This window comes from Oenanthe melanoleuca, chromosome 3, assembly GCF_029582105.1.
Source record: "Oenanthe melanoleuca isolate GR-GAL-2019-014 chromosome 3, OMel1.0, whole genome shotgun sequence".
NCBI lineage: Eukaryota > Metazoa > Chordata > Aves > Passeriformes > Muscicapidae > Oenanthe > Oenanthe melanoleuca.
Genome location: NC_079336.1, coordinates 5642459 through 5662486, shown reverse-complemented (window position 1 = coordinate 5662486; position 20028 = coordinate 5642459). Strand labels below are relative to the sequence as shown.

The 20028-nt window shown below is 39.2% G+C and overlaps 1 protein-coding gene across 1 annotated transcript in view; it reads right to left on the bottom strand.

Moving 5' to 3' along the window:
• CD2AP (CD2 associated protein) overlaps positions 1 to 20028 on the bottom strand; it is a 76839-nt gene that overhangs the window by 21512 nt on the left and 35299 nt on the right. Inside the window, exons 3-8 of the mRNA XM_056487248.1 lie at positions 17359 to 17512; positions 13742 to 13842; positions 9572 to 9692; positions 7033 to 7232; positions 3616 to 3724; positions 288 to 379 (exon numbers count right to left, since the gene is read on the bottom strand). Of these exons, the coding sequence (XP_056343223.1) occupies positions 288 to 379; positions 3616 to 3724; positions 7033 to 7232; positions 9572 to 9692; positions 13742 to 13842; positions 17359 to 17512 (777 nt within the window). The remainder of the gene's footprint in view (positions 1 to 287; positions 380 to 3615; positions 3725 to 7032; positions 7233 to 9571; positions 9693 to 13741; positions 13843 to 17358; positions 17513 to 20028) is intronic.

Genomic DNA, 20028 nt, shown 5'->3' with positions numbered 1-20028 from the left:
AAAGCTTTTCCCATTTCCTCACTGAAAAGGCTTTTGGTACTGAGTGTACACAGATCCCACCAGGATCTGAGGACACAAAGATAACCTCCCACTCTGGAACCATCTTTGAAATCACCTGGATCTCCACCAAGTACAGAAGAACAGAGTTGACTCTCACATGAGAGAAATCAGTCTACAGGAGTATCTACTCCAACAGACCCTCCTGGGGACCATCATTCATACATGACCTCCCTGTACAAAATTCACCACAGCCATACACATGGTCACAGCAGACCAGACTTTCTTACCTTACTGATTATTTGAATGATCTCGCCTTCCTTAAAGCTGAGCTCATCATTTGAGCCATCATAGGAAAATATTGTCCTGCAATATTCCTTGGCTGGAACAGAAAAGCACAATTAATCTGGATACCATAGGTAGTAACATTTATTATAACAGCTCACTTATGCTGTCTGAGAGCTGAGAAATTCACACTATAACTTTCCTTCTAGACCAGCCACCTGAGACTGCTTTATGAATGCTCAAATCACAGGAAAAATAGGATTATATATTTATTGAGCAAAGGAAATAAATAAATCTTTGAGAAGTTAGAAGTATAAGCCCCAAAACATTTTTTCACAACAGCAAATTAAGTCAAGCCCTCTGACTTCAGAGGAAAAAAAAGAAGCATTAAAAGTGTGACAGTTAAAATTGTAACAGCCTAACCCCTCCATAGCATTTATATACTCAATTTTGAGCTACTTCACATAAAAATGGTTTCAAGCTTAGAGCTCATATGTATTTTCTCAAAATTAATCTAAATTTCAGATTTGAAATCCTAATTAAATACAGGCAGCTGTTTCCAAGTGACATCCTTTATTGACATGTACAACTACAGAAATTTCAAGCAGCAGACTTCAGAAATTGTGCAGTGAAACCAAGTAACTGAAGCAAAGGCATTCCTTGGCTAAGCACCTGAAACCAGAGCTCATCTGAGCCACCAACTTGGCCACAGCCTCTTCTGCAAAAGCAGAAAGAATAATTCTTTTCTTTCTATTTGGTACAGTTCAAAACCAATCCATTTAAAATTGTGGTAACAATTGAAAAAGCAAGAGGATTTGTTTTCCTTTCCCACACTGGCACAAAAACAACCATGAGAAAGGCCAAAATACATAAACAGACTTTTTAACCCCAGCACATTTAAAATAATTTAGCAGATAAAAAGGTTGAATTTCTGTGTCTGACACACCAAGAAAGAGGAAGAAAACAAAGAGGACTCTTTAGGTGCTGCCATAACCTATCAGGTGTTTGGCACTGACACCACAACGAGCAGCTGCTTCAGCCTCCAGTTAGTGCAGCACACCAAGTCACAGAATCACAGAATCATCTGCAGTTCTTAATGACAGCTTTTGCTGGGTGGCAAGAGAATAAATCAGCTGCAGTCAAACCTTTTTGCTGCTGTATTTTGTTTAATCAAGATACATCTTTAGTTTAAAAATGCACAAATTGTATTCAGAAATAAAAAACAGTGATAACCACTATGTTAAAATGCCAAGAATGCCACGGTTTAAGAGATAATACTAGAGATATATGTATGTGTGTTCGTAGATATGTAACCACATGAGCAATCTTAGGCACAAGAACTTGTTTTATTTTGATGTCTTATCTAGTAATCAAAAATGTTCAGCCACAGCCTGATAACATTGTGGCTTTTGAAGAATTACAGAAATGTAAGAACCATGTCAAAGAGATGAATGTGTAAATTGAGGTCCAAAGCCCAAAATTCATATCAACTCTAAATAAAATTCAACAGGTACACTACAAATATCTATCAAATTTGAGGATTTTCTCAGTAGTCATGAGTGACTGTAGCATTTCACTACATCCTGATCCTGTGAAAATACATGCATTTCCTTACTGCTGGGGAGTTGGTCAGTATAATCCTTTACCTCCTCTCCTCCTCCAAGCACTTGTCCCCTCCTCACACAGACCAAGTCCCAGAGCAAACAAAAAGCAGTGACAGAAAGGGGATGTTTTGCTCCAGCTGCCAGGAAGGCTGGAGAGAGGGAGCCCTGCACCCTGCCCAGGTCCCCACGGGCCAGGCTGCATCAGCACTACCAGGAAATCCAGACATAGGAGAGGAGTTTGTACACTCTTCCTTTCTGCATCTTCTTTTGTGAGCCTGGTATTCTGACAGTAGTTAAATTTAAGGAAGACTCCAGTTTAACTTTATACCATTTAAATTTCAGTAAATATTTTTAAAAGAACTTAGTTTAAAATAAGTCTTTTCCAAAGTCTCAAGACTAACAATAGAGTAGCAGGGATCATAGATATTGTATCCTAACATAATTGGGGGAAAGAGGGGTCACATTGTAATTATTTTATTTTTTAAAGAAAATATTTTTACATACTTGCACGAGAGGCCAAAACAAGCTTCCAAAACCAGAACCTCATTGCAAAATAAGCCACCCTAGCCTAAACATTTCAGAGATCTGTGTTTATCTGCTAACAGATGAACACAATTTATTTTAAAACCTGGTCTCTGACTGAGGATGAGACACATGAACTACACTATGGTCTATATTTAAACAAGACACTAAGGAAAACAAGCTTTCTTCATATGATTAAGATGTTCTTATCTGGTGTCTATAGGTATTACCTATTGATGGTCTCCTACAGCTTCTATTGCTGTCATATTTAAGAATGCTGTCATATTTAATTTTTATGCCAATTTTAGACAAGTTAAATTTCACAATGCTCAGGGCTGTACAATGTCTTGCTGGTTCTTAGAGCAATAGCACTGTAATGGTTTAAAAGCAAGATGTCACAGTTTTCTTATTTCTGCAAATTACACATTCCATAAAAAACAACAAACCAAAATAAGATATTTCCACATAAAACAAAAATATACCTAAAATTACAATACATAAGTTGACTAAATGTCTGCTCTGGAACTGGGGAAATAAGCAGTTTACACATCACATAATCAAAGTTAATTTTTGTACTTGGTTGGTACTCCCCAAGATGTTTTGGGTTGGCTTAAAAATCTCTCTCAATTAAACTGTGCAATTTGACAGGAAAATGAAATCATAAATTCTTAAAAGATAATAAAGAAAAATAAAAAAACAATATAAAGACAACCACAAAGGAACTAAATTATCAAGAGAACAGACCTCAACACAACGTAAACACCAACTTTCTGCTGCACACTGCCACCTCCACAGAAAATCCTGAGCCTACAAAGGAACTTGTGTAACTTGGGGACAGAAATTGTGCTGGGAGACTGTTCCATGGAAATAGGTCTCCAGCATCCCATCAGAATCAAACCAGGCAGAAATACATCCCTTTCAACATGTCAACAGAAAATTAATGCAAAAGCACTGTTGCAATAAAAGTTCCTACCAGTCTTTGTTCTGGGAGACAACCCTAAAAATTTTTTTGTTTCTTTATTTACAGAAATATAAGCAAAAAATTCCTTCAGACTTTTTTGCACTTGCATAACTCCTCAAAGGTACAGAACATTACATAAAAGAATACACACAGATGTTTTAGATTTTAACATGAGAACATTTGATAACAAAATAGTTCATAAGAAAGGACTACCATGTAACAGATGTAAATAACCATCAGCCTTACCTTTTGGTTTGCTTTCAGCTTCTGGTTTTATTACTTCAGGTGTGTTTTCAGTTTTTGTTACACTGGGAAAATGAATTAACTTTGTTCCAGGGGGAGGGTTAGGTAACGGCTGCATGAAAGGAAAATAACTTTGTTAAAAAAAATTCTTTAGAGTTTTGTTTTTGATTAGGCTACAGAACACACTGAATTTTTCATTAGCTGAGATTATGAAAATTACCATCTCCAAGAGATTTAATGAGCCTTCCCACTAAGCACTTAGCCTACTGTATTTACTTCATTACAGACACTGCAATTAGAGTTTGTTTACTGATTAAAGACAGAGCACAGCTTTCAAACTGATCTCAGGATATGACCAAATATACTTTAGCAATTGTACTTCAGCAGTTCCAGGTGTTACTCTCCCATAAGCAGTTATTTAACAGCTCTGCTCAGAGTAGCTCACTGGCCATGCTGACTTTGCACTGGAATAAGGCAGGGATGTTCAGCAGCCACACACCACCTCAGACAAGCAGTTTTTTAACTACTCAGACAAATGAAAACTCCCCAGCTTCCCTTCACTCTCAGCAATTTGTATGGAACAGGTTAAGTGTCACTAGAGATTTCTCCTAAATGAAAAAACAAACAGGCATTGCCACAAGTTTCAGAGTTAACATCTAACCAAAATAAATTATGGAATATTTCATATTTCCCCTTGGAAACTTACTGAGCTGCCAGGCAGATTCCAACAGCTTCAGCTGCATCCACTTTTTCACACCCAAGAGCTACAAACACAGAATATGATCTTACAGTCAGTACTTACCTGAGCAGCCCTAACAGCATTACCAATGTGAAAAATCCCACTGCCTTTAGTTACTCTGCTCATTTTCATCTACAGTTCAACTCTGCCGACCTTCTACTGTCAGGGAAACTGGATTTACTCTCCTTAGAGCCAGACAATGCCTGTAGGCTGGTGCTTGGTGCCATACCATAAAGGAAGCCAAGGGATGTTCCTGCAGTACCTATGCAATTTATCTCTCTCCAGAATGGTATATGAAGGAAGCACTAAAATAACCCTCCTCTGAGATTAAACACCTCCAACATGGAAATAGCTCTCTGCATTTCTCCCTTCCAACATAAGATGCAATTAGAAGTAAGAGAGGAAGTTTAGAAGAAGTTTAGGCAGACAGAGTATAAATAGCCTGAGTCCAGGCAGGATGCTGGGAGAGCTGGAACAATCTCCTGCAGCAGCATATACACTCTTGGGCACTTCAGATCCATCAGTGCTCAGCCTTCCTGTGCTGAACAGTCTGGATTTTCCAAGGGAAAAGATCCCTCTCTCCTCTACACAGTTTTTTTTTTTTTTTGTATTGTCTTAAAGGACTGACAGTGCTCTCCCAGCATTTCATCAGCTAACCCCAAAGCAAGTCAAGCACAAACCCAAGGAAGCCATCTATTTTCACAAGAGCTTCATGAGAATTATCTTCCTTGGGCTCACCATGCTGTTCTGTAACTCTGTCCACCTTTGGGATGACTTTGGCAACAAGTGTAAGTGGAACATTAACTGCTAAACTAAATTGTTTACTTCTCTGATATTAAGCTATGCAAAACAATTTTCTCACTTCATTTCCTCTCTTTATGAGAAATGACCTACAAGACCCTCCCAGCCAGGCCAACCAAAACTGCACCACACCAGCACATTTTATTACTTATACACAGTCAAAGAGAACAATTCAGAAGGTCTGAGCAGACTTCACATTAATTGCACCAGTTTGGATAGGCTCTTTATATTCCAAAGTGAGAAGCTTTACAGCAGGGAAGCACACACATGACAAGAAAGCAAACTGTAAGCTAGGTCCTGAAAACTTACTCTAACAGCATCCACATGAAGATGTTGTGATCACAGACTGCCACATCAAGGGACAAAGGAGAGGAATGAGGAGAATCCATGCAACTTCACAGAAGCAGAAAGGTTTGAGTTGGAAGGGACCTTCAATGAGCACCTCCTGAGCACGGACACAGGAGCACGCTGCTCAAAGCTCCATCCAGCCTGGCCTTGAACAATTCCAAAGATGTGGAAACCATAACTTGTGTGGGCATCCTGTTCCAGCACTCCATCTCCCTCACCATGAAGAACATCTTCCTCATCTCTCCTCTTTTCTTCCTAAGTCTCCCCTCTTTCAGTTTAAACCATTGCCCCTTGTCCTGTCATTAAAGACCCGAGTAAAAAGTCTCTCTCCATCTATATATCCATTTATATATTGAAAGGATGCAGTAAGGTCTGCAACAGTTCTTTTCTAAACACCTTCCTTAGGAGGCAACATTCTCCAAGCTTTAAACAGAAGGCAACACACTTGCAACTTTTCAGAATCATCTGATGCTCTGACCAGACCAGAAACATACACTACACACACCATGTCATTGCTCTGAGCATTGCTATTGAAAACACATTCAAGGAAGACCCTGATCCTCCCTCCTCTCAAGAAATCACCTCACTTTTTGCCCCACACCATTACAATTATTACCATGGCAGAGGAAAACAAATCACTCACCAAAACAGCATTAATGACCATAACCCACAAACCAAAACTGAAATGGACAAAGGCTTTAAAAGCTTTCTTGATCACCTGAATGAAAACCGAAACTCTGGACTATCTCAGCTGCCTTTAATTTATCAAAAGCTGAAAATCCATATATAAGCTCTTGGAATAGTAAGTTCAAGTTAAAGGACTGAGCATCGTTGCTGTGCTTCCAAGATAAGGAGCTTATCTTCCAGGATAAGAGCGCTCAAGTTTCAATCAAAATAAAATTCAAACAGCGAAGAATAAAAGTGCTCCTTTTCCCACTCACTCGTAAGAAACTGGGGGAAAGAAAATGCAAAATCCTAGAACTGCATTTTTCAGGCTTACACAAACAGTAATTTATGAAGCCAGAAGCTTGGCAGCACTCATTGAAGGTAATTGCAGTTGACACCTAGAACAGCAATCTCAACATACACCAAAGCCTGGTTAAAAAAACCAAAAAAACCAAATAGCCAAAACACAAAGAAATGCCAAAATATTCTTGTTCTAAAAGACAAGTTTAACTTGCATAGGTAGGGTTAATCTTCTCCCAGACTATACAGAAAGTCTGCTACAAGGTGAACTACAAGAGACCTCACACTGCAGATGTGTTTGAGATGCCAGGGTGTCTTTCACCACATGGCTCTGAATTGATAATTTATGTATCAGCTTGATTTTCAGTCTCTAATGGCTTAAATACCAAGACATTTGAATAGATCTTTTGGAATCAATGTTAAATACCACTTACTGTGAAACAAAGTTGAGGGGATTTGTTTAGTTTTATAGGCAAGAGCAATGTGAGAGGATAATGGTCAGATTCCACATCTCCTAAATTATTTTTACAGGAAACTCCAAAAGAAGAATATGTACCACTACAAACCTTATCTTGCTTTTTATCTTCTGATCTTTTATCTTCTGATTCATTACTGGATAGTCTCGTTTTAAGTTTCACTGAGCCTTCCTTAAAGATATCTCCGAACCCAACTCCTCGGATTTTCTTTGGCTGTGCTGGTCCCAATGCAGGTTCACTCCCATTTCCTGGAGAGGTCACAGGTGAGGTAGGACTATTGAAAACAGGCTCTGAAAATAAAATAAGAAAGGGAAAGCTACTTTAAAAGCTTAAATTATTTATTTGCCCTTCTGGGAAAAAAGGTGGAAGCAGCACAGCTTTGTGCATTGCTCCTGATAAAGAGCTTTTCTAGGAACACCACTGTAGCTGTAACACCTCACATTTGTTCTCATTTTATATTTAATGTAAGACCAACTTAAATCATGCCAGTTTTGCCCTGATTACTTTGGCAACTAAGTCAACAGCTCACCAATATTCTTGCTATTTCATTTAGCACTCAGGCTCCACAGCCTGCTAACGTCAGCATTTTCCATTAGTTTTATGAAATGCTGTTTATGCACTCTCTGAAAATGGCATTTTAGTCCAACATTTAAAAGCTTCTGATTTGAACAGCTACAGCCAAAGAGAGCAATAATCAATAAAGGTTCATAATGAATCCAAACATGTTTCAACTGCCATAGATAACACAGTGTATTTCAGTGGCAGAATGATGCCTCTCAAGGCAGCAAAGTGACATTTTCCTATTGCTCAAAATGCTCTAAGCATTCAAACCAAATATAGTTGTTGGAAGTTATTCACTGGTGGGTAATTAAACTATTTACAATTCTTTTAATCTTTCAGTTTTAAGGGACAGCATTTAAGGGACACCTCCCAGAAATGCATTTCAGAGAATAACTTAATTTTGTTGCTAAAGCTTTGCAACTTTTTTTTTAAGTTTTTAAATCATAGTTAGATCTGTTAAAGCCCAGATTAGTATACATAGGCTAGCAATTTTTGCATGCAAAATTCCAGGAGACAGTCATGTGAAAACAGACAGCTTTTATAAACCAAAGTCAAAATGGCCTCTACATGTTTTAGCCTTTGGGTCGAGTTCTTTTCAGCCCTTGCAGGCCTGTGAACTGCAATAAAGATTAAAGCCTCTTCCTACTATCATAAATTTAAGATATTTTGATGGTACTATGAAGCTAAGTTGCTCTTGGCTCCAGCTGCTCACCTTTTGTCTACCCAGATGCTCTTTACTTAGTTATATCCCCCTCAGATGCCTCACAGGACAGCTAAACATCCCTTTGGTGGGCAAACTCCAGGCTGCACCTTTAAAGGACCACAGGTGAGTGAAAGAGGAAGTTACTGTTTCCCAAGAGTCAGGAGGGAACCAAAAGATACTCCAGACTGTGAAAGTACTGAGCATTAAATATAACCCCTGGGGGATGAGGGGCTGAGAACACCAACTTGTTAGGTACTGACAGAAAATATAATTACCTCAAATTACTGTGCAATGTCACTGATAACAGTATTCAGGAATTAGGACCAACACATACCTATTTGTTAATTCACTGCACCAGACCTACCTAATTCAGAGAACATGATCTCCAAGGAAACAGCCACTGAGCTATTTAGGACTGCCCAAGTCAAACTATTGTTTTATGCTACTGTGATTTCCACAATTTCCAAAAAAAATCGCAAGCCAGGCTCTTTGCTACATCCAAGCAATGGTTTGAAGTAATCAGTACCAGACATCATATAGAGAAGGGTGCACATTACCACAAGGGGAAAAAGAAAAACCAAAACCTGTTCTCAAACATTATACCACTGTCTTTTAAAAATCAATTAACTCCTGCTATGATGCTCCCAAAAAACATTCCTGTTTCAGTAATACTGTATCACAAGTCCCCTTCAAACTGATCTTCATAGACTGAAATGTTTCTAAAGTGCATTTTTGAGGGAACATCTTTGCATTTTTGCCTGTAACACACAGACCTGCCTGGAACACTCAGCTACTGCTCAGCCACAGAGCATCTGCTTCTGCCCCAGCTATACCATCACAGCCAGAAAAGGACAGCCAGATGTAAATTCTGCCTTAAAAACATCTTATTGTTATATTAAAACATAATCTAAGGCCTAAGAACCAGGGTCTCCTTCCTGGACTTAATTTAAGTTGAGGCTCTTCAAATTGTTTTGATTCTTAAATGATTTGGTTAAACACTTAAATTTTCTGTTTTAGAGAGCTCATGTCTGTGAGAATAAGACAGAAAAAAGTTACTAAACAAAAGAATAATTTCATATCCAATTCTAAAAAATACAAACTTTGAATATGATAAAATTTCTAGTGATAAAGTGTAGAAGACACATTTGCAAGATTAAGATCTTGACTGCAATTTTATTATGAGTGCAGTGGGAGCAGACAGGTATTTTCATACTCAGCATCAACACTTTCTAGAAAGAAATTGAAACACCATTCTTAGGAAGACTGAATTCTTTACAACTTTGTTGCACTTTAACCATAATACTCCATATGATACCAGAAATCCAAAATTAATTTGCTAAGAGTTTATAACAAACAGAACACTACCTGTGTCATCCAGAGCATCCTGTGTTTCTCCATCATCCGTTGATTCCAATTCTTTCACAAAGTTTGAAGGAAACATCCCTGCCTTGCCATTCAGTATTCCACTCCACCATCCTTCTTCTACCTGTATAGAAATATTTTGCACATTACCAAAGGAGTAGAAAGAAATTCCTATCAATTCCATACTAACTCTACAATCAACTTTGGGGAAAGTTCAAATTATCATTATTTCTTTATAAAGAAACCTACCAAAGATGTATAAGCATTACCCAAAAAGAAGGGCAATAAAACAATTCAATATTACTTGTATCACTACAGCAATGATCCTAGAACAGGAGATTAGCTCTATGCCAGTTAATCCCAAAGAGCAGCAAAATGTTCATCAACTTTCTCAAGACAAAGTAAGAGACATTGCACATTTAACCACAACAAGAAAGTATTAAACTGTTCATGAAATACAGATGAAACTGAGACCATGGAAATTTTTATGTGTCCTTGCTCTCCATCTGTCTTTTCCTCTGTCTTGTCCAGTTTCCACCAGTCCTGCTCCAACTGGCCTCATATCCACAGGGCAGCTTCAAACAATTTCAAACAAAACACAAGTTTCAAAAATAAAACTTCTACAGATAATGTTGAGTAGAACAGAGAAAAGTCCTTAAGGACATCAGAGTAATGGAAAACTAAGCTGTCCACTCTTAGCAGGAGGCTGAACAGCACAGCCTGGCCCTACATGTGCCACAGGGGCAGGGACCTGCCAACAGCTGACCAACATCACCAAGTCCACAAGGATTTTGTGGTGGCACACAGCAGTCCTAAGGCTAGAAACACATTGGAAAGTTTATCAGGAATACCCCACAGGGTCTAAAGCAGAACAAGCAAAAGCTGGGCAGGAAGAGGTGATGGGGTAAAATGATACCAAAGAACTAAGAATTGTGCTCTTTGAATTTATGAATGGTTTTCAAAATTTCTTAAATAAATTCAGTTATTATTTACCTAATGAGCACTAGTTAAAAACTATAATTAAGATAAGTTTCAGAACCTTTTTTTTAGGTTGCCCCATTTTGAGGCTGGAAAGCTGTTTTTAAGAAAGGAAGGAAAGTGAGAGGAAAAGGAAAAAGCAAACCAAGCAGCAGCTGTTTGCATTATCTTTTTTTAGCCTGGCTTTGTAGGTCACTACGCCTGACACACAGGCACAGTTTTTAAATGCCAGCCCACCTCCAGGCAAGCAGAGCCCAAGCAGAAGCTGGCAGCTGCAGAGACAGGCAATGAAAAGAAGATTGTTGTTTTTAAAGGCATCTGGTGCAAAAATACAGCTTTGTTGTGGATGATGCGAACTCGGAGAATGGTCCTCTGAAACAAATTTTAAGCACAGATTACTGGCAAGTGCTGCCCAGGCTCTGGAACCTCAGGCTTTATGGAACACAAAACAGAAAACTAAAATACAAATGCCTTGACTCACCCACACCATTCACTCAGGAGCCATTAGAAAGGGAGTTTTAATGGCTATCACAACGAAAGTGACTTGAGCATCCATTTACTCTTCTGGCAAGAGATGTGGTCAGCAAAGCACTTTACAGCAAAGCAAAGCAATGCCAACTCAGAGGCACTTGGGAACAAACCCAAAATTTCCAAGGCACACTCACTTCAGCCTCCTCACCATACTGCCTTTATAAAAACCCCTGACTATACACAAACTGTATTGCCAGAAAAGGTTTCTTTCATCAACATTAAGACAGAGGCTAAAAAAGTTCTCCATGCTTTGGTGGAGAACATCTGCACATCTGTGAGCAGCAGCAACACAGATGACAATTTCATAACCCTTCTCTTCCATTCCAAAATATTATCATATGATCCAATTTCCACAAGAGGGAGGTACAGCTCTGGTACATATACCAGAATTTATTTTTTTTTTTGTGAATCCCATCGATTTATTTCTACAAAAAACTCAGAATTCTAAGGGAAAAATGGGGAAGAAGGCTGAAATAAGCAGCTTTACCAATCTAGTTTGGTTCTTTTTTTTTTTTTTTTTTTTTTTAACTAAAAACATCCCAAATGATGTTATATGAAATTTTATTTCACTTGAAAGAACAGTATGCAAACACCAAAAATATGATACTACAAAAATAAATCTGCTATTTAGTGCTGCTCCTGACAGGAGAGAGGGAAAGATAAAACAAAAAAACAAAGGTTTTAAAGCAATGACACAGTCATCACGTGCACTCTGTGCATGTTCTTCATGTGTAAAACCCACGTGACATTTCATAAACAAAAAACCCTGTGGATCCAGCCAGCACATAGCACATTTTTCTTCCCAAAAATTTACTTCTGATCTCTTCAATATCAACCATTTAATTTCTGAACCCATTTGCCTCCATCTTTAATTTCATGATCAGTGGTGTCATCTATATCTAATCAATTTTCAAATTCCAGTCAAGGGAAAAATATTGGATTATTCTCAAGTAACTGATAGAGCTGATCCTCTCACAAAGCTTATTTTACCTTATTTTCCCCACAGAAAGAGATGATCAAACAATCTTGCCTTGAAGTAAAAGTTATAAGTCATCTGCATGTACAGAAACAGCACCTTTTATATATAAACAGAAGAGAACTATCTCATAGTGAAAACAAGTTACCTAAGACAAGCTATCCCAGCACACTGCACAACCAATGGACAGTATTTTCTACCATTATTTACATTTTCTGGTCCCATCAGTACAGTTTCATGAAGCAGACAGCCATAGTCCACACCTGTCAAGTCTCTTGTACATCACCATGAAACAGTGTGCAAACAGCTCTGTGATCATAGTAAGCTGCAATACTTTTTTACCAGGTAGCATTTCCCTAAAAATTTGTTAACAGTTTTTGAAGGAAGTACCAAAGACTGGGTACTACAAAAACATACTTTCAAATCATTAAAAAAGGAATAAGCATGGTAACTAACAAAAAAAAATCTAAATAATAAAATATAATCCACACTTCCTTAAGAAACCAGATGAGGAAATGCTCTGATCTTTTTATTTTGTTAGGCTATTTGGCCATCTCTGGTACACAATACCACACAGCCCTCTGAAAATAATTCCAGATGCTGACACGTGCAACCAAAACAGCAGTTTTCACAACAGTTCACTGCACGTGCTCTCCCATGAATGCTTACACTGGACCATCCAGTCACAACTGCCAGTGCAGGCACCATCCACAAATTACATTAATTGCTGAGGTTACCCAGGAACACTCCTCTAAAAACACCCACACACAAAGGTATTTATGAAACTGAGTTTAGTGAGCAGGTTTTGCAACTCACTTGCTCTGTTTACTCCCAGATATTAAATTCAGGAAGTATTACTGCAACTGCATTGAAGGCACAGTTTTTTGCTTGCTAGGAAAATGGAAGAGTCCTTCCTGGCAACTGTCAGGTTAGCACTCTCTTCCAAAGAGGGTCATGCATATGAAAAACACAGTCTCATAAAGCTATTTAAAAAGAACCACCAATAACACATGGCTAGAAAGCAAGCTTCACTCTCCTTCCTCAGAGCCTCAGAGAGGAAGAGATGGCACCAGTGAAGGTCAGAGCCTGCTGTGCAGAAGTTTTCCACCCAGTTCTAAAAAGGCTCCTTCCACAATCACTCTGATCTTTTCCACAGCTTCCCAGACAGATTTCACATTTGGAATAGACACACAAAAGCTTCCCACACTGCTATTAAATGGAACAGATAGCAAGGAAGCACATGGGTAAGAAAAGATAAGAAACCACCCCTCCAACTCAATGAGTTTACAAGAGAGTTTGAAACTGGCAAATCAAGCCAAATAACATTTTTCACCTATAACAATCTGGAGTATGTCAGACTAAAGAAAGTGGTCCAACAGTTTTACCACAATTATCCTAAAGCCAAGGATCACACAGACAGGGCCAAAGAACTGCAAAACCCTTTCAAAAACTGAATCTGTGTAACAGGTCACAATTTATTACTGTGATGATCAAATATTTCTTCTAAACATCTAGCATTCATTGTTTTAGTATTAGATCCTGAGAGAAAAAAAACTCCTAAATTATTAACTTCAGCTGCAAAAACACTTCCCATGCTATTTTTCCAACATGCTTGCAATACAAGTAATCAGCCAAAAAAGTGTTTTGACTCTCAGCACATGGATGGCCAGCTCTGTAGAACAGCTTACCTCGTCAATGATGTCAATCACATCCCCCAGCTTGAGCTCCAGCTCATCCTCGTTCTGCGGGATGTACTCGAAGAGCACCTTGCACTGCCGCTTCCTGGACTCTGGTTCAAGGGAAACACCACAAGTGAGAACTCCCATGGAGGAGAATTCATCTTCCCTACACTCTGCTCCTGAAGGCCTAGAAACCATCCCAAGAAGTTGTGGAGCTTTTGATCCTGGTTTTGTGGTTTGCTTGGGCCACCTTAGGCTAGGGAGCTACAGTTTTAACACACAAACACTTTATCAATTATCAACCTGCTATAAAAAGCATGTTGACACAAGCAAGTCAGGTAAATCCACACTACAGTGATTTCTCAAGCTATTTCCTAACCAAAATCTGCAGGAATGGCAACCACTGCCAGTTAGCACCTACTTGGAATAAAATGTACAAGTTTGAGCCTCCAGTCCTTAAGAAATCCTGAAAGCAGGAACACCTTTTGTTATGCACCACACTGGAGAGCTTACAGACCTTCTGGACTCTAACAAGGACCTTGCTACCACAGCTGTGAGGTAATGCCAACATTTGCTGGGCTCATATTTCAAAACCTGAACTCATCTTTATCTGTGAATTAAAAAAAAATCCCTCTTTTTTTCTCAGTGCCAGTATGGCATACAGTAATTCAAACTGTCAATTAGCAGTCTTTGACAAAGGCAAGATTAAAATCAAGTGCAGTCTTTAGCTGTTTGCTTCGTATCATTAAAGCTCTGCAGACTTTAAAAAGGCAAAATGACATCCTGAGAGGAGAGAGCATTGAAGTGGCTTCTGACAACCCAAGCCCTGCAGCCACATGGTGTGAACCCACACTGCCTAATTACTCTGCACATATCCTGGAGTGCTGCTGCTGCTGAACCCAGACAGCTTATGCACCTCTCCTTCAAACAAGAGGCCATGTCCTTAGACCTTTTCCACAACAGAGCAGCCAGAATGTTTTAGAAGACAATTATCATCTTGAGCTATGACTCATGCATGTTCCCTTCTCCTCAAAAACAACCTGCCACAGTTTAAACAAAAATATCAATCAAAAGCTTGAGGTGGTAAAGCCTAAGCTTACAGGAGCTGTGTGATTTCCATGCTCTCTCTTCGTACTCCTTCTACACTCAAGCTTCAGCAATTAAGATTAGCCATGTAAAAACATTTCAAAACACAGATACTGCCTCAAGATTGATCCTTGTCTTTTTATAGCACTGTTCAAAGTCCAGAGCAATGCATTTAAAAACCACACCCAGCATCCTCAGTACAAAATAGGCCAGGCATCAGAGTAATATTCAGCACTTAAAATTTCTGAGAGGGCTCACCAAAGCAAGAATTTTCTACATGCTAGTATATGAACTATGCAAGAAACAAAAACCAGAAATAAGAAGCTTTATGAGTTACTTCTAATAACACATAATTTCCCATATAATATACCCTGCTTTTACCTCCACTGGAACTCATGCATGAGCCCAGAGGGATTGTTCAGTTAAGAGTAATTGCAATAAATGGTTCAATGGCCTTTACTGCCTCCTGCAGTGCTTTCAAGGCTTCTGCTTTGTAGGAGATTAACTGATACCAAAAAAAGGCATATGAAAAAGTCACTGCCACTTGGTATAAATCTGATCTCAGTGTTCCTTTTCATAGTGTAATTATATCTAAATGGCAGTGGGGGGGAAACCCATGGATACATTTTGCATCCAGAAACCTCCCTCTCCTCTGAGGTCTGTTTCCAGTGGCACAGTTTAAGAAGTACTGCCTCCCATTTTGAAAATCCCTAGAATAACCTAGGAAGGGAACTGGTTCCCTCAGAGAGCAGCACTCAGGCTTCACTGGGCTGGCAGCCTGCAGGCAATCCTGTCCCTTTCCAAAACAACTTCTCTGGCTTCAGGTTTTGTTTGTTTTGTATAGGGTAAACCAAATTTAGCTCTTTGTTGTCACTTAGCACACCTTCTTTATTTTCCTTCTGCTGAAAAAAAGCAGACATCTAACTGATAGGAATTCTGCCTGCAGCTTACCACCCACCTGACACAAAAATACCTGAATTCAGGGAGAGCTGCATGAAAGAATTTTAACTCTGTTTTTAACATTGTAAACCTCATTTCAGCAAGTGAAAAACCAGAAACACAAAGACAACTGAGCTCTGGAAAGCAAGTGACTGCCCAGGCACAGAGTAAACAGGATCTGCAGGAGCTGTTAAAACAGTCTTCCAGGAAAAAGGGAACAGCAAGTGAAATGGAAATGCAGAGACTGTCACTGCACCAGGTAAACAGCTGTGTGCCTGAAGGGAAGTGCTTGAACACCATTTTCTCCAGATGGATGAGAGTAGCCAGAGCCCTGCAGGGTTTGAGACCAAGCTGTACTTTCTACCCTGGCCACAGCCACCAGCATGAGGATGTGACATGGAAAATATGGGAACATTCCAGGGTTAGGGTGACCAGAACAACAGCTGACAGCTGAACTGGTATCAGATCATGTTCACACAACCCTAAGGTGTCTCCAGGTGGAAGGACCCATAAGGATCACATTGATTCCCTTTCAGAGCCTGGCTGTATTTATCTAGGAACAGCATTAATCTTTCAGGTTGGATTTTTCCAAAGCCTGCTGTGTAAACATCCAACAGGCACCTATGTACTGTTGCTAACATGCACACACAGATCAGAGTCACTAAAAAGTGATTTTAAACCCTTAGATTCCTGGAACAAAGTCTCAACAAATTTGTAAAGGTGGTGATCCTGTTTCAGGGTTTTAAAAGACAACTAGTGGCTCTTCTTTTATAGGCAAAACCTCAAAGCATAAACATGCCAGAACCAGTAAGTTCTGAACTCTTTTTTAAAAAGCAAGCTTAAATCATAAATGCCTTCAAAACCTGGTAAGACATAGGAAGCCACAGTAATTTAAAGCAATATCTTACAAGAGATTGGTATGTCCAAATACAAATCACAAGCCTGTTTGCTGGATGCAGGGAATGGTAACCTTTCTGCTCTAGGCTTTAGTCAGCTTGATACAAAAACTGGCATTATAACAAAGAAATCACAGATACAGAAGCACCAGGCCTACACTCCTGTCATCCTGAGGGTTGCAGTTACAACAAAAGGAAAAGTACTGCTTTTTGTTAATACCACCAACCTTAGGTTGGTGTTAACATCTTATTTCACACCAGAAGCAAGCCTATCAGGACTATCAGCATTTCCTTGTCATAGCCTTGAATTTGTAGCAAAACTTGTTTGCATGTTTCAACCTTTCTTTTAAAATGACCACATTTTTGAGAAAATTTTTGTTTATCATGAACAGGCCTGCAGCTCTCCATTCAGGTACCTGGCAATACAAACAGAGCCTACATGAAGTTACAGAGCTCTCTGACATCTGGAAAGAGTCTAAATCCTGTTCACAGGAAAATTCACCCCTATTACAGATGCTAAAAGCTGCATTTCAGCTTTCTGCCTATACATACAGGAGCAAAATTTGTCTTTAATTCAGTTTTATCTTGTACGTTTCTAGTTTTCCACATTATCTTAAAATTAAGTCATGCATTAAATAATTCATGTTTACTTTACAAATGCACATCAGCAGCATGCACAATTGAAGGAACTGGAAGACCACATACTCTTCTTGAAGCCTTTGGACGGGGGATGAGGCTGAAATCCTCCTGCTGGAAGCCCATAGGTGCTCATACGCTGCACAAGGCTGGCTACATTGCCAGACTTCTCCCTCCTGAGTGGCACAGCATCATCCTTGGGCTCTACATCCTTCTTAACTTCCTGAAACAAGAGATTTAAAAGACTCAGAGGCCACTTAAATCATCCAAGAGGTCAGTGGTTTTAAACAGGTGCACCACAGACTAACACATTTCAGGTACTTACCATTTGGGGTATAATGACATACCATACTCAAAAATCATGGCATTCATCCTTCAACTAAACATACCCAAGGCTGTAATAAACTTGACCTTTCCATACAATTGTGTTAGTAAGGTAGTGTGCTGAGAAAAATCAGAAACAGGGACAGCATTTTAGCCTTCTACTCTAAATCTCAGAAAAGGAGCTTTGAGTCCAGAAGTCTCATATTACAACTTTTATTTAACAGCTCATATTTGAAAACACTTTTAAAAATATAAATATTACTTCCATGACAGACCATAGGGTAGGGTACTAAAATATTTTCATATATAAAACTATTAGGTGATCATCTCTGCTCCAGAAAGCTCCAAGGTGTTTACAGAGAAGAGATGCACTGCTGAAAGATGGGAGCAGAAATGAAAGTGAGCTCCAAGAAACAGAGTGGGAGCAAGTGAGGGGAAAAATCTAACAGGAAAATAACAGAGATACCATTTTTCTAGCTAATGTCTCTCACTCTCCTAATCTTTCTAAATTAGAATGTTAGCACTGAAATTGATTGTGCCACACAAGACTGAGAAGCCTATAAACAAGAAAGAACCAGTTCTGAACAAAAAGATCAAGCAGCACCAGTCACTCTACTGTATCAGCTCATTAAATGGGATTCCACTGGAGAACAGATATTCTGAAAGAAGGAAATCATCACTTTGCACAAGAACAAACCCATTAAGCCAGATCAATGTCCCATCTATTGCAGAACACAGCTTCCAGCAGCCAAAATCTCAGATGCTCTTTAGAGCTCCTGCAACTCAGATTCTCCCACGTTCCCAGAGCACCAGTAAGGTTCCATCAGGGAGATGGATCACCTCCTCTTTCTCCTGTGCCTGCAGTTGGAGCTGTCTAAATCCTTTCTGCACCTCCAGTCCTGCCTGCCTCCACAGCACCCTTGGGATGCAAACACCCATAAGTACTTGCAGCTTTTTGTGATGCACTTCAGAACAATTCTTGTATCCACAATCAGCAGCCACTGGCTAACAACTTCATGAGTTATTGCAGCTGTAGCTGCAATAAAATATTAAATACTTGAAAACAGAATTGGCAAAGCATATATATACACTTACTCATGTCATGTGAGCTCTTCGACATGAGCTTCAAGACAACAAAGCCCATACATTGATAAAATGCCAAAACTATGAGAAACATATTCCCCAGGACCTGTCTGTCTGGTGCTTTTTGGACCATTAAAGCCCAGCTTTCTTACTTGTAGCTGTCCAGCTGGAAAACTCAGCAGATCTGAGCACTCACTGATGCCTTCAAATGTACTATGAACCACAAGCTAAACAGACCAAAGCACCTTCCTATTTCTCAAAAGAACAGAGCAAGACTACAGACAGCAGGATTTTTCCTCCCACTCATCTACATTACATAAAAAAGGCTTTTTAGAAAACAGTTGAATAGCTCCTGCTGTTACTCTCCTTCCTCCACAGTGACTCCTGCCCTGGAGATCTTAGCTCTGCTGACATCCATCCCGTCTTCCAAGATGAAAAAAAACGCCAAAACAAACAAAAAACTAACCCCTCTTGAATAGCACAGCATCCTATTACCTCCTATTTGAGTAGACATTTCACATTTTGAAGATTTTATCATTCTCAGGCCTACAGCTGTTGTTTGGCCTGTTACATACAAGTCTGATAAAACCATAAGCAATTAAATTTGGCTCCAGCTGAAAAGTTTGTCACCTCTAAAACATCCTTGCTGACAAGGCCATTCTGCTCATCTTAAAACATACTGGTACCTGAAAATCTGCCTAGAGTGCTTCTGCCTGCCTTGGATTTTTAAAATTATAATTTTTTTGCTATACAATTTATACAGACACTAAAATCTCCAAGCTGCTCCAGGAATTGTTTCTCAGTTGTAACACTGTCCAGTGAGGAGTCAGCTCCAGGCTCCTTCCCCAGGTCTGCTTTGTAAAAAGCACAGAGATGCAAAAAGTAAATGGGAAAGCCCCACACAGGCAGTTTAGTCAAAAACATAAGGGATTTTTTTGTAAATTTATTTATTAAAACAAAAAGCACAAAAACCACCACACACACCACTTCCAAATGCTAGAAACTGGTGTGAGATAAGCACTCCCATAACAGTATTTTTAATTAAACAGACAATATGCTTTTAAGTCCAGCATCAAAGGTAGTAAAATAATGGATAGGTTATAAATAATAGGAAATTTTTTCAGATAAAAGCAGTGCCCACTACAAAAGACCAAGGACCCAAAACCAGAAAGAGGAATGCTTGAGCAACTTTCCTGCCAGGCTTCCATCTCCACCTGAAGTAGTGACAGGTAGAAAATGCTGTGGGTCTAACACAAGACAGTGGCAAATTTTAGCAGGAAGTACAATGGAATTACATTAAAATACAGGATCTAAAATAATTCTGTGTATAGT